Source organism: Trachemys scripta, chromosome 7 (genome assembly GCF_013100865.1).
Source record: "Trachemys scripta elegans isolate TJP31775 chromosome 7, CAS_Tse_1.0, whole genome shotgun sequence".
In the NCBI taxonomy this organism is placed as follows: Eukaryota; Metazoa; Chordata; order Testudines; family Emydidae; genus Trachemys; species Trachemys scripta.
Window position 1 is genome coordinate 92,697,458 of NC_048304.1, and position 15,581 is coordinate 92,713,038.

At 39.2% G+C, this 15,581-nt stretch overlaps 1 protein-coding gene across 3 annotated transcripts in view; it reads right to left on the reverse strand.

The window, feature by feature from the left end:
* Positions 1-6,186: 6,186 nt before the first annotated feature.
* PANK1 (pantothenate kinase 1) overlaps positions 6,187-15,581 on the reverse strand; it is a 37,444-nt gene continuing 28,049 nt past the window's right edge. For all 3 annotated transcript variants that reach the window (XM_034775389.1, XM_034775390.1, XM_034775391.1), the window contains 4 exons: positions 12,969-13,145; positions 12,213-12,336; positions 8,199-8,324; positions 6,187-7,539 (listed from right to left, as the gene is read on the reverse strand). In XM_034775389.1, the coding sequence (XP_034631280.1) occupies positions 7,480-7,539; positions 8,199-8,324; positions 12,213-12,336; positions 12,969-13,145 (487 nt within the window). In that variant the 3' untranslated portion in view covers positions 6,187-7,479. The remainder of the gene's footprint in view (positions 7,540-8,198; positions 8,325-12,212; positions 12,337-12,968; positions 13,146-15,581) is intronic.

A 15,581-nucleotide genomic window follows, 5' to 3' on the forward strand; every position in this document is an offset into this window, starting at 1 on the left:
TCTGGATACAAAGGCTCTTTGCATGTTTAAAAGACATCCCCTAAATGAGGGACCAACCACTCTGAAATAGGAACAATCACACATGTTTATTCTGTCACCAGTTCAACCCCACATGGTTTTCCTCTCCAAAAATGCAATTATGTCCTGCCAAAAATCACTTGTGACTATCCTCATGACGATCTCAAAGGAACATGAATGCTGAGAAGACTAACAACTGGAATAGCCTTGCCAAAGTTGGAGCATCAAATATATACTGTATTACTATCCTACAAGAAATCATATGTACTTCCATCTAAATTGAAACCTGTGTATTCTTCTCATAAGGAGCAGATTTTAGTTAAAAAAACAACAACCAAAAACTTTACTCTTTGTACCTTCCCCCTTCACAGCCAACAATAACTTCTACCTAATATTGTATTCAGAGGTCTTTATTATTGAAACTACACTTCAGATTATCTATCTCCATATGAAGTGATGAGGCACAGACTTGACCTTCCTTAAAAAGGCTATTAATCAGATGAGAAAAAACAAACCACCGATTGTTATCTTTTAAAATGGCCATTATAAAGTGGGGGCCACATTGGTTGGTGTTTCTCTAGAGAGTAAGGATGGGATTAGAAGAAACAGAATATGCCCCAAAGTGAAACTAGAGGATCTCACCCATGTTGCTCATTTTACAGATGAATTATTGCCTTAGGGCAGTGAGAGACTCTTTAGCAGATATCAGAGAGGAAGGCTAAGGTGATCAACACAGCCTGGTTTTGTATGGATGTCCCAGGAATTAGTACTGAAATGGTGCTTTGAACATGTTTTAACAATCTGCAAACCAGGTGATCTCCCTCACCTGGCAGTCTACTTCCTCAGGATGTCACGAGGAGTTGGGAACCCTGTATTCGGACCCCTGTAACAACTCCTCCCCACTGTTGCAATGGAGTGTAGAATGCTCAGGATCCCAGTTTCTACTGGATGTAGCTGAGCCCAAAGGTAGGGCAGGGAATATGTTTTGATACATTTGTATAGCATCTAGCACAATAGGGCCCTGATCCTGTAATATCAACAAATAATTAAATTATATGTTCTAAGAGATTCAGGTCTGTTGGTGATGCTCTCACACTGGTGAACACTGCACCAATATTTTGGAGAGAGACAAGGTGGGTGAGGTAATATCTTTTATTGGACCAACTTCGATGGTCTCTCTCACCAGCAGAAGTTGGTCCAATAAAAGATATTACCTCACCCACTCCAGTCTAATATCCTGGGACCGACAGGGCTACAACGTTTTATCCAAATATTTTACCATAAAAATAATGCAATCTGCACTTAATTATTTGCATACGCATGACAGCAAAAAATAATGTTAAGGCATTAAAAATCAGGTCAATCCTAGAATAAGACAGTGACTCACATTGTTAACATCATATTCGAGATTACTATGTAGATTTCAAGATGACAAAAGAACTATAGGGACTGTTTTGGCCTTTGGCAACATATATATTTTTACTTATCTTCTTATTCGAGCCTCCTTTTATTACTTCTTGCTCTTTATTTTTCTTCCTTTTTCTATTTGTTGATCAACCCAATTTTACTAATATTTTTGCTAAAAATATTAAACGTCTCTTATATTGTGATGCAGCTTTGACTGTCGTGATTTGTTATACATTTCCTTTAAAAAAATCTCAGAGATCAAAATTAACTAGAAAAGGGGTTACAGCCATGCAAACAAACAGGTATGCAGAGAATATTAAAAACATTTAATCACTGTAGCAGGGAACCTATTATGCCCTTTAAGTTTCAGGTTCAGAATACATACTGAATTTTAAAATAGAGCCTTATTTTGTGCTTTTCCCTATCAGTTGAGACCAGCAGAGACACATGAGCTTACAGCCCCCCAGAATATATATATTATAGGGGCTGTTGTATATAATGGCTGGGGTTGGGTTATTTTCAGAGAGGATTTCCAACTCGGGAATTCACTTCCCTTCTTGCACTGACAGTCTGAATTTGTTGACCTTCCTGGAATGTTGCAAGGTCTATTGATGCAAGTGCTTTCTCCTCAAGAGCCTTTTTTTATTTGTGGATTAGGCAGTTTTTTTCCACCGGTTTTTTACATTGTTAATTTACATTGTTTCTAAAATTGTATTCTTCTTGCACCAGTCACGAGAAAAATGAAAATACAATACATTAAGTAAAGTACACATTAAGCAAAGTGATGGATGTTCTCATGTCAAACAATCACCTGTTAGGAAAAGACAAGGGGAGTAGAGAAAAGAGGACAGAACAGATTTGTGTCTGTAACAATGTAAACAAAATGTGTAATACCTTTGCTATGCAGAGCACAGCCAGTGACTTCTATCAGAATTTGCATTGCTGATATTATGGGTCCCTCTACTGTTACTATAGCAGTTGCAACCACCTAACATATTTGAGCTCATTTGTGGTTAATAACAGCATCAAAAGATAGTTTGTAATGGTTCTGCATATGACAATTTTGAGAAGGAAAACAACTAAAATACACTAGGATGCTGTATGCAGTTTATAAATACTGATAAATTACTGAGTTTCTTTGTAAAGAGAATAGAAAATGTTAAACAGAATTCTAATTAAAAATAGACCATTTTCTCATGATTTCTGTCACATTAAAGCCAAGGTCAACATTGGCTCTAAAGGGTTATAGTATTATTTGTCTTGTATCAGCAAGTCTAGAAATACCTCTCTATGGTCCTTATCCCCACAGTATCTAAGCAGTAGCCAAGAAACACCTCTGACACTAACCTGTTTCTTCTACTTGCCAGCTTGAGACATGCTGGAACCGGGAAAGCTGACAGGTTCTGAGCAAGAAGAGCGCACAGGACAAGATGGCCAGAGAAAGTTTGAAGTAGAAGAACAAGAGATGATAGATAATACTAAAATCCTCTGGCAGAACAACTCCTCATAGGGCAATAACCCATGGTTTTACTAGAGCTGTAGTGAATGTTCCAGATGGGAGAGGTGATCCTACTTTCCCAGCCAGAAGAGTCCATTTCACAGGCTGCTGCCAAATTGAACCAACACAGGTTGGAGGACATGGTGGGGATTTGTTGCTCACCTGAACTCTAATGAGCTCTCTCATCTCTTCTCCTTGTCTTTTTCTCTGTAGGAGAAACATTAGAAGAGCCAAACAGGTTGTGTAGGCTCCATGGCTCAAGGCAGAAGTGGATCAGAAACAAGTAATTGTACTGATGGGATGACTGACATTGGTTTGCCTCTGGCTTTCCCAAGTAGCACACAAGAAGAGTAAGAATAGGGGAAAAAAGAAGAATAGACAAATGACAACAGGATTTACACTTCATACACCTGAAGCATGATGTTTGAAAATAAGTAAGGCTAAGATTTAGTCATGGGTATTTTTAATAAAAGTCACAGACAGGTCACAGGCAATAAACAAAAATTCATAGCCTGTGACTAAATCTTAGCTGCTCTGGAGGACCCTGGGGGATGGGGGGGCGCTGCTCTGGGAGGTCCCGGTGGGCCTACGGCTGGCCTCTGCTCTGGCAGTGGGGGCTGACTGCCTTTGGGACTGTTGCTGCTTCGAGGCTGCCCCTGGGGCCAGCTGCACCAGCTGCTGCTTGAGTGGCCCCAGGGCTGCCCCAGCAGAGGCCAGTGCGGTTGACCCTAGGGCCAGCTGCTCGGGTGGCTCTGGGGTCAGCTGCACCAGCCGCTGTGGAAGTCAGAAGTCCCAGAAAGTCAAGGAATCAGTGACTTCCATGACCCATATGACAGACTCACAGCCTTAAAAGTAAGTCATTAAGGAAAGAAACTGCTGCAGGTCTCAAATACAGTTGTGCTCTACACTGTAGCACACAAACTGAGTGTTGTCCTGTCACCTGTAATGCATGCAGGGCTTACTATTATAGCTTCAAATCAAAAGCACATAAAGACTTTTCTCCTGGGAGTAACAAATATCTCTAAGTGCTTGCTATGTTCAGTAAGTCTTTTGCCTGAAAGTTAGGTACAATTGTGACGTTGCAGTCTATATGATTTTATAAAAATTTGATAATGAGTGAATATAATGTAAGTGGATTATGCATCATGCAAAAGGTCTCTTGTAAGGTATCATTACAAAGCTTATCTACTGAGTGTGATCATCCTATTTGTATAAATGTACCACTCTTGTATCTGAAACTAGAAATATAACTCTGAGGGCCTACTGTAATTATGCAAAGTGTGGGCCATTAATGGTGGCTTGGAATCTTGATGACTCCCATTAACCAGGACAATTGTCTGCAGATGGGTGTGTTTTACCTGTAAGTCTTCCTGTATACGTATGTGCTGGCAAGTGGGCAATGAAGTCTTCAAGTGACGTGATCATATCACCTGAACTGGAATCCATCTTTAATCTGGTGTCTTTCCATTGAGAAGGAGGGGGTGGAAACCCAAAGAGGGACAAAGGATTCACGCCTTATGCAAAAGATATATAAAGGGGTGGAACAGAAGAGAGGAGAGCCATCATGAAGAATCCCCTCGCTACCACCTGAGCTGGAACAAGAGCTGTACCAGGGGAAAGAATTGTGCCGAGGCCTGGAAGGTGTCCAGTCTGAGGAAATAACTTACTGAAGCATCTCTAAGGGTGAAATTATCTGTATTCAGATTGATTAGACATAGATTTGCACGTTTTATTTTATTTGGCTTGGTGACTTACTTTGTTCCGTCTGTTACTACTTGGAACCACTTAAATCCTACTTTCTTTATTTAATAAAATCACTTTTTACTTATTAACTCAAGAGTATGTATTAATACCTCAGGGAGCAAACAGCTGTGCACATCTCTCTATCAGTGTTATAGAGGGTGAACAATTTGAGTTTACCCTGTATAAGCTTTATACAGGATAAAACGGATTTATTTGGGTTTAGACCCCTTTGGGAGTTGGGCATCTGAGTGTTAGAGACAAGCACACTTCTGTTTGCTGCTTTCAGGTAAACCTGCAGCTTTGGGGCAAGTAATTCAGACTCTGGGTCTTCGTTGGAGCAGACGGGAGTGTCCAGCTCAGCAAGACAGGGTGCTGGGGCCCCGAGCTGGCCGGGAAGGCAGGGATAGAAGTAGTCTTGGCACATCGGGTGGCAGCTCCCAAGGAGATTTCTGTGATCCAACCCGTCATAACAATATGCTAGTATTTTTTAAATCTACTCCAGATAAAGGATGGCTCTTCAGTGTCTGACTTCTTTATGCTGCTTAGAGATGTCCAAAAAATTGTCTGCCATACAAACTATAATTCTCCTGAATCAGTGTGACTGTGGAAGATCTTCCCTCCTGAGCACAGCTTACATGTCCAAGCTCACAGCTCCAGCCATTTTCTGGTATTTGTGGAAATACTTGCATGTGTGATTCTGCATGTGCAAATTTACCCTCTGAACATTCTTGGCACTGAAGCTTGAAAAGTAAACCTGGTATGTCCATTATAATTGCTGCCTTTTTAAAAATTCAGGAGGCATGCAATGTTTGAAATAGCCAACACTAAGACCTGGTCGACGAAGCTACATTGCTCAGGGCTATGAAAAATTCCACGTGCCATGCAATGTAGTTAGGTCAACCTACCCACACTATAGAGACAGCTCGGTCGTTGGAAGAATTCTTATAATCGACCGAGCTGCGTCTACAGTCTATCACCTCTTGAGGGGGTGGAATTACTACAGTGATGGAAAATCAATTTCCATTGATGTGTAAGTGTCTACACTACAGTGCTACAGTGGCAGAGCTGCAGCTGTGCTGTAGTGGCCCTTGAAGTGCAGACATACCCACAACGTCCAAGATTATGCAACTATCCTCTTTAGCAACTTAAAAGCTTAATGTAACTTATATTGTTCATATTGGACTAGAAGTATTCAGTCAAATGTATCCCATCTGTAACTCTTTCAGGAATGTTAGTTAATTATGTTAAAAGTTTTTCCACACGTTGTGGTTCATAGAAGTCATACAACCGATGAAAAAAGTCAAAATGTAAAATGGCAAAACTTTAAACCTGTCACATAATAAGCAATACAACAAAGTCTCAAATGAGTGGACGAATCAAAGTAGGAAATGACAAAGTGATGTAACATAGGAAAAACAAGTACCAGGTACAGATCGTAAAAACAACAGGAAGATTAACCAAATTAATACTACTATGTACTTTATATAGTTTGGTTTAAAGAAATGAATTCCACAGAATCATTAAAAACCATCACACAGTAAAGGGCTTTATTTATAGCAGATAAGTCAACACGTCTGTTAGTATCAATTTATCCAAGGTTTGAGAGAGATGGAAATTAATGACTGTGTTCAGAAACAAAAACATAAAATCAAAATACATCAGCGAGAACACATGCTCCCTAAAATTATACTGTCCCTCTGATGGACCCTATACATCATGTGACACATGAAAAAAGATGTATTTCAAATACAGATTTGTAAGACAGAATGATTTAGGGAAAAATACTCAGACTTTACCAAGTCCTGGAGGCAAAATTAAACTTTAGTTCCTAATCCAATATATGATACAATAAGTATTGGTTCTAATTTTAGAAACTGGGATTTGAATAACAACAACAATCTGATGAAGACAAAATTTAAAAAGTTATGTAATTACTACAGTAAAGTCCTCAGACATATTGAAATTACTCTCCCTTGTTATTTTCTAATGCTAAGTATATACTGTATAAATAACTTCTGTACCGCAGAGCTCTTTTTATAGATGAATTTTACCATAACAAGATTTTGTTTTAGTTTTGACCCAGTAATCAAAAATTTCAGAAAGGAATAGGCCAAAATGCAAGGGGCTTTGGTGACACAATGAGCAGTTAACTCATGTTCATGACTTCAAAAGGTGCCAGTGACTACACAAATCTTATCTCCATCTCAGTGTGTCTGCTACTACCTCTTCGTTAACAGAAACACATGTAGTCAAAGAAAGGGCATCTTTTTGGAGGAGAGATGAGAGGGAAGAGTATCTTTTTAAATAAAAAAAGTGAAGGCAACAAAATCAATTAGTTTAGTGTTCACAGTAAAATGTGCCAGCTTTGTAGTTTCATTTGAAACCAAGAGTAAATCATGAAACGTCATGAAAAATATAAGATAAAAATCTCCTAGAGTGATTACTAGATGAAGTTAAAATTACCACACTAATCAGTAAACCCCAGAAGAAACGCAGGTCTCTCGTAGTATAGGTCCTTTTTTAAACAGTATGCACTTTTTAAAATCAATCCATAAAATATTGTTTGGCCACATTGCACAGTTTTTTCTCCCCCCCCCTAAAAAATACAGTATACAGAAAAAACCTTTTTATTCCCAGTATGAATTTTGAAATATAAGCTCAAAACCCAAAAGTTAGAGATCAGCTAAAAGGATTTTAAATTATTTACAAATCCAGCAGGTAGAACTGCCATAATGGCTTCATTTCCATCCATATAGTGACTTTCATTCTATCCAGCAGCATCTTTGTCAGGTAACTACTTCCAGTTGGCTTTGTCACTGATCTTCTGTCATTTTAAGCAATTCCAGAAGGGCCCCAACAGCTCCAAAATAACCCTTAAAAACAGAAACAATAACTATCAGAAATTCTGAAGTACAACCAAGTAGCACAATACTTATGATGCTTTCAGCACTGATAAGGCAGTTAAAAAGATATACATCTTGTGAGAGCAGTCATTCTATACCAGTATTCAACACGTGAATTGTAATTAAATGATTTCAATGGGAGAAGAAAAGGGCCCAGTTGTATCATTATAAGCCTTACACAGCTTCTTGTGACTAACCAAAGGTCACAACAGTACTTGTTATGGAACCACTATATTGGCTCCGCACTTATGGTAAGGCAGTTTTCATTCTAACCCTATTAATCTAATTTCGACACCATTTGACATTTTGTAATAACAAAATCCCAACCAACCAAAACAAGTATCGGGCCTGAAATTTTGCATGCATAGTCTTATGCCAGAGAAAGTTTTGGGCAGATGTATGAGGTTTATTAAATGAAAGTGAATCCAGCAAGATGAGCACCCAAACTAATTACAATTCAGGGATTTAAATCTTCAAACCACCTCCTGAGTTAAAGGCCATTTTCACCTAGTCTATCGCCCCCTTTGGCTTTTTAAGAGAAACATTCTCTGTGGCAACTCTGTACACTCAAACATCACAGAAATAGTTTCCTATAACTAATAAGGAATTTAATGGACACATTTCCCTACCTCATGTTCCAAAAATAGAGCCTTCAGCTGTCCCTTGGACCAATAATCCATAGCGTACGCTAGCACCTTCATAGAGATCATATTGATTCTGAGAAAGTTTCCTACAAACACCACTCTGTCAATGTTCTGTAAAATAACAATAGACAGATGAAAAATAAAACTAAATTCAGCATGTGTGCTGCTTTAGACATGCAATTTTATTTCTATTGAGAAAAAAAACACTTGGGAATTTTCAACTTTATACATCATAGCAATGCATCCCTAATTCCCCCAACTGAAACCCCCTAAGCAGTAAGGAGCTGTGTTTACTAAGGAGACAAGTGGCAGCAGGCAGGCATATTTTATTTGCAGGACAGGATAAAATATGTCACTAATGTGTTACATACATATAATCACATGGCGCTTACAGGATGCATGATACTATGAGATATTTCTCTGATGTGGTAAAACTGAAGTGTTAGTTAGCAAAGCTATTTCCATGTTATCTCGTATGTAATTTATTACATAAATGTTTTTTATTAATATTTCATTTATTAAGGGACGCAGCCTTTGAAGAGTCAAGATAATCAACAAATCCACCTGACTCCAGGCGAACCTTTGAAGGGTATTTGGTAAGGATTACTCTAGAGATACAGGTGAAGGCATCTGTAAACATCATTCCCAAACTGTTGTTCCACTCTGAAAAGTGACTGTAAAATGGCAGGGTGAGGTTCCACATTTATTGTCTCTCACTGGTTTCAATGTTAACTGCGCTCAGTTTATATGGAAAAGCATTGAAAAAAAACCAACCAACCAACAAAAAACAACAAAAACAATTTCAATCTAAGAGCCAATCAAAGGTCTAACCAACCCTTTTCACACATAACCACCTATAATTAAAGTTCCTGTAGCCCATTATGCCTTCAGTTACACCTATACTACCCCACTGAATCCAGTTCTGGTGATGATGTACAAAGAGAAACAGAATCTAGCATTCGTCATTTTAAAATAGTTCACATCCAGCAAGTCAACAATTCAACACCAAGTGAGTACCTGAAGGTGCAAAAGCTCATAAGACTCATGTTGGGAGCTTGGATGATGATATATTTCATTAACAGTCTTCGCTGAATATCCACAGAATTATCTCTAAAGATAATGATAACATATGCTTGTGTTTGCCACAGACTCCAGACAGTCAGTTAAAAGATTTCTGTCCTCCATGACTGTAAAACTTCATTATCTAAATAAAGCTTTTGTTGCTAAATATAGTCTCATCTGCGCATCTGACTGTTCTTTTCCGAGTAGTTTAGCCATGCTGATATAAATAACTAGACCATGATGTCCTTTAGCACTGTCCAGGGTGTAGTCTGAAGAGGATGTCACACTCAAAATGTGTAAGATATTGGATAGTGCTGAAGTACATCATGGTCTAGTTATTTATATTAACATGGCTAAAAGAACAGTCAAATGCGCAGATGAGACTATATTTAGCAACAACAGCTTTATTTAGATAATGCAGTTTTACAGTAATGGAGGATAGAAAACTTCTAATTAACCCTTTGCTTATGTGGCCACATAAGCATACATTCACATATCCTCCTATGAACTTATTTGGCTGGAGATGTGGAAAAAGTCAGTATTTTACAGGTTAAGGTTAAAAATGGGCAGCAGCATTCTGCATTCCCCAAGCAGACAGTGCTTTCTACTCTCTAAAACACATTTCTTGCAAACCGACGGCAAAGACACATGCAATACATTTCTGTTAACGCAACACTAGCAAACTGTTTAGGAACAAATTTAACTTCATTCTTAATAAACTTTCCTTTTTCCACCCAAATATGACCATGAAGTTATTAGAAAATCAAAACAAATGGTATCTGACATGGACATACACACTTTTTATTGAAGATCCTAAACCTAAAAGAAAACTATTCATACATATCATTCACTATCCTATCACAAGCATGCAAGATTTATGGCAAATTATTTTAAAAAAACCCAATTAATTGGTTGGACAACTGATTAAAAATCCCATTAAAGATTCCATAGGGACTAACAGAAGGAAATATGGCTACAATAATGAAATTGGCATGACCATTTCAATTTTAACCTTCTATTTTCAGTCACTTGTAACTTTCTGGAACGATCACCTTTTGGTATAAAACTTTCCAGGCCTGGGTTCTGCTCAGGGATACATTTTGTGTGGAAGTTTAAGTAAACAGAGTTCAGCCACTTTTGAGTACAAGGAGAATAAGAACACGCTATTCTTATCAGATAAAGTTCTTGCTACCCTTTTAACAGTCCTACAGCCAAAATGAAAGTTGAAACATAGCAGCCTTCAACCAATGAGGCATTCTGATGAAATTCAGATCTGATCAGATCAAGTTATGACATCCTGAAAATGACATATGATGTACACTGTGTAGTGTTTTTCATTAAACTATTAACAACTGTAGCCCAACTGTGGAAGGCTACATAGCATATATATGTGTGGCCAATTTAGCTGTACAGTGAAATCTTTATTGATGGTGCAGCATGGAGGGCTACTGTACACTTTATATGGTTTGTTAGGTGCTCTGCAGCTAGGGAAGATGTAGAGCACTTCCCCCAGCTGTGAACAGTACAGGGGGGTCCTTTGTGCCTATTTATGGGACAGTGTTTCATTGATATGTACCCAAAAATGTCCAGGTGATGGAATTTACACACTATTGCCAGCTTTATGCAAGCCATCCCAGCTCTGAAGTCCAGGAGGAAGAATCTTTTATCTATTTATTCTTCATCTTCATATTTAATATTTTTCATTAATATGTTTAAGCTACAATCATAAGACTCATCAAATCTCATGCTTCATGGCCTAAACTGGTTTCGCCAGCGAGTCACAAAGGAATCATCATCATGGCCCTGACCCAACACACAATGCTTCACAACAGGCTATGTGCATTGTTGCTGGTAGGGGTATAGCTTTGCCTTTCTCTGAGAAGATCAGGAACTGGTTATTGGATTAATCCCAACCAGTGAATCATATGGAGCAAACTGTTTGCTTCTAAAACAAAAATATTTATTTTATTAATTATTCAGCATAGGATTTTTCTCTGTACGCCTAGCCCATCACATATTGTGAGCAATTGTTCTTCCTTTGTGTCATACAACTGAAATAAGCATAACAAACAAGATCAAAGTGCTGGTGGGGAAAAGTCTATTCAGATGTTCTCTATGAAATGCAAGTTATTTATCACATCTGTCCATTCTCCCTAGTAATTCTACAGATCATCCAGTTAAAAGAAATTGTCCATTAAACAAATGAGTCAAAAATGTCTTTGTAGAGGCACAACACATTGCAGAGGGTCATTAGTTATCTTTTTTTCTCCTCTTAATGCAACACACGTGGATCTCTGTTGTAACTCTCGATGCTTTGATAGCCCTGTACAATGCTGCTTGAACTCCATGCCACAAGGCAACACTGTAAAGAAGCTGAAAGCAAAAAGAATGTAGAAAACCCTTATGACTGAAGATGACTTTCCAGAAAATGGAGAGTACTTAGAGCTAAAAACTAACTCCAGGAATAGTTCTTGACCACCAGGTCATGAAACAAACACATACAAAAACCAACGCAATGACAATGTTGCAGTCATACTTTATTGTTTGTGGGATAACAACAAGAGCTACTAAACCAAGAGATAATTAGAATTGATTCGCTATACGCACTGATATTAATGTCCCTGTGATCTAAAGAGTCAGAACAGCTGAATGGCTCTGGGGATCATTAATTATAGGAGTGTTCATTTATTATAAAACCTTGTAGATTTTTTTAAAATCCAAATGTCCTGTGCCTTATAGCAAAGAGTACCTTATAATGGAGTTAAGTAGACTTCAAAAAAGTTAGGAGCCAAAATTAAATGTGTGCATCTATCTATCTAGCGGGGCAGTCATAGAATAGGTATATAAGCATTTTGCACTTACTGTTTTTGTTATCTGCACTGCACTGCACTAATGCTAGAGGCCTCAATGAAACTTACAGCGAATTTGCAGACTTACCTCATTCAATGCACACATGCGAGCAATGGAGCCAATGTTGTTGGTGATAGTGACCAAGGTAGCTCTGGCCAGATCCTCTTTACTTATGGAATCTCTTTTTTCTTTACTCATCATGTGGCCAAAGCTGTGTTGGAAATATCACAGTCCTTTTTATTTTAAGTTATTCAGAAAGGTTAAATTTCCACAAATCCACTTTACTAAGCGTATAATATAAACAGTTTTGCTTGGATTTCATGCTGTTGACTCTGGGCATAACATTAAGGTTGCCAACCCTCCAGGACTGGCCTGGAGTCTCCCGGAATCAGCATCCATCTTCCAGTGAGTATTGAAAGCAATCCAGGGGATTTTTTTATAGCTATTTTAAGAAAATGACATTATGTCATTGGGGGGGCGGGCGGAGGAATCTCCCGAAATAGCTTCAGTCAGAGTTGGCAACCCTACATAACATGGACATGTGAGAAAAGACCTCTTAATAAAGAAAACACAATGGGTGAATTACAGTTACAATGGGTAAAGGTATTTCTTTTAAAATTACTGTATTTTAAATTAAAATAAATTGTATTTGCTAGACTTTGAATATTTTTATACTTTATTAGAAAACAAAAACAGGAGAGAGATCCTAAGTAAAAACACTATAATACAGCTAGATGACTTTTATATACAGACACAGGACATAGGGTAGGCATTGAGAGCTCAGTTTAGTGTGCACAGCAAATTTCTAATAAGCTCTTTGAAAACAACCAGTTAAATATGTACCTTGATGCTACAGCAGATCCTTGAAGGCCAAATCGTTCATAGTCTCCCCCATAAATATCTTTTACCAGTTTATCGACATTGGTGCTGTCTCCTTTAGCTGCCATTTCTAGTGCTTCTTCAAAAGTCTCACAGCCAGTCAGCAAACAGCACAGACCCAGGAACGTTCCACCTCCGAGACTAAAATGAGAAGAGTTCTTAGGCACCAGGCAGCTCTAAGAAGCGCCATCCAGACATTCTCTGTCTCCTGCTTTTACTTGCTCTTTGCATAGTTCCTGTCTAGACGTTCACATCTCCTGATTTGGAACGATGAGGAGACATACTCTAGGCTGCATCTATGGTTACGAGCCATGCCCAGTAGAATCTCCATGATTAGAAGCCCAGGGATTCTAATTATGAAGATCCAGCTGGGAGGACTCAAATCACAGGGATGCAACCTACAGCACACTTTGTCTCCCACACAAACCCATGCATGGCCATAGACTTGGAACTACAGCTCAAGCACCTGTGGGCAGCGCTCTAGCCATCTCTCCCTGGTCATAGGGGTCAGAGTGGAAATCACTGGTAATCAACAACCAAAGCACCCCCAAGCCAGGGAGAAATGGGCAAGGAGCAGCCAGAGCTGGGCACTTAGCAAGGGACCAGCAGCCCAGCCAAAGCATCCCTCAGCTGATAACAGGAAACAGCCAGATACTCTCCCAGCCCAAGACAAGCAACAATCCTAGAAACCAACTGCAGCTCTCCAGTTCTGGGCAAGATGTAGCTGGGCAAAGCCACAAGCAGCAGCCAGGGTTACTTACAGGTGCCAAAGCCAGCAAGGAGCATGGCAATTCTTATGTTTCTTAAGCTTGTTCCATGCGGCAGCCTTGTCAGGCTTCAGCTCAGATAATCAGGACATTTGTTGGTTATGTAAATAAAGTAATGCATATTTATCACATGCATATTATGATGTTGAATATTTGCATAACAACTCCAGATTTATGAACCTTCAGCCTTAACAGATCTGAGCTCCAACATTTTTTAAAGTTGAATTTACATAGCCATCCCCTGGGGGGGGAGGGGAGGGATAGCTCAGTGGTTTGAGCATTGGCCTGCTATACCCAGGATTGTGAGTTCAATCCTTGAGGGGGCCACTTAGGGATCTGGGGAAAATCAATACTTGGTCCTGCTAGTGAAGGCAGGGGGCTGGACTCGATGACCTTTCAAGATCCCTTCCAGTTCTAGGAGATAAATTAAATTAATGGAGATATCCTATGTGAGTTCAGTGCAGCATGAGAGGCCTGGAGATGAAAATCCTCATATACATCAACTGAGCTGAATTACACACTATAACTCCATTGACTTCAGTAGAGTTGTAAGAGGAGAATCATGCCCACGATCCTGTATGTTATGTGAATAATTTTTAACTAATTCAAAAATCTGAATGATAACAACATGTATATTTCTTATTGCTTAAACATCAAACATGCTGTAGTGGTACTTCATTGTGAGTATTTAGATCTGAGGTTATCTAATTGGTTCTAAATTGACCTAAGTCAGCAGCAAGTAGCCTTTGTGGAATGAATTAATAGTTGATTTTCTAGATGGACAGCTGTCCACTCCATAGAAATACTGTCCCACCTTGGATTCATTGTCACTCTTGTTTCAGCAAAGGGGTCAAGGAGTGAATAGGCCAAACTACTCCCTCGTTGCCATGACTTAGGCATGTTGACAGGAAAGTTTGGAGAAATGTGTGTAACAGGACATCCAAGCCCGACAGCTTTAAAAGGTGAGTGTTTACTATCAGTTTGTTTGTTTGTACTGTATACTGGGAAACAGACAAATAGTTCAAGACTATAGAATGCTAAAGGCAAAGGAGTTTTCAAGGTAAAGATCTCCTGTGCATCCACACTGAAAATATATTACTCATGGAGGAAAAAAAGCAGAACACACACACATATATCTATATATATAGGCTGAAGTCAAAAACATGTTCTATATCTTATGTGTAATGAAAAACAGTGAAATTTTCAGTGTGCCTTTAGTGTTTAAGTAATCTACCCATAGGTCTGAATATACAGTCAAGCTTTACGAAGAACAGAACATTAGTGAGTTACATATCCTCTACATTAATCAAAAAGAGAAGTGGGGAAGCAACAGAGCGTTGCCACAGATTACCCATTAAAAGAGTGGGAGAAAAGATGCAACATTGGGAGGTTTTAATATGAATGAAGGGGGAGTCATAGAAAACAACAAATACAATTAGAAATATTGCCAAACCCCCCTGTAGTGAGACGGTCTGGTTCCCCGCCGCCCTGGAGAGGGACGAGCCCCTCCAGATGCCAAAGTGGGCAGAGCTTGCGCCTGTCCCCCAGAGGTCAGGGTGCAGGACAGGAAGTACAAGCCGAACCCCAGAGCTCACTAGAGGCCTGGCCACTGGAGAAGCCAGACGCCTGTGGCCTAGCTCCCAGTTGGGAGACTCCTGCAGTTGGCGACTGACCCGAGGACTGGCCAGATCAGCCAAGGCCTGATGCCAACCAGACCCCAGAGAAGCTGTTAAGCCTACTGGTGGCAAGTTTTTTGTTTTTGTTTAACGGAGATATCCTATCTCCTAGAGCTGGAAGGGACCCTGAAAGG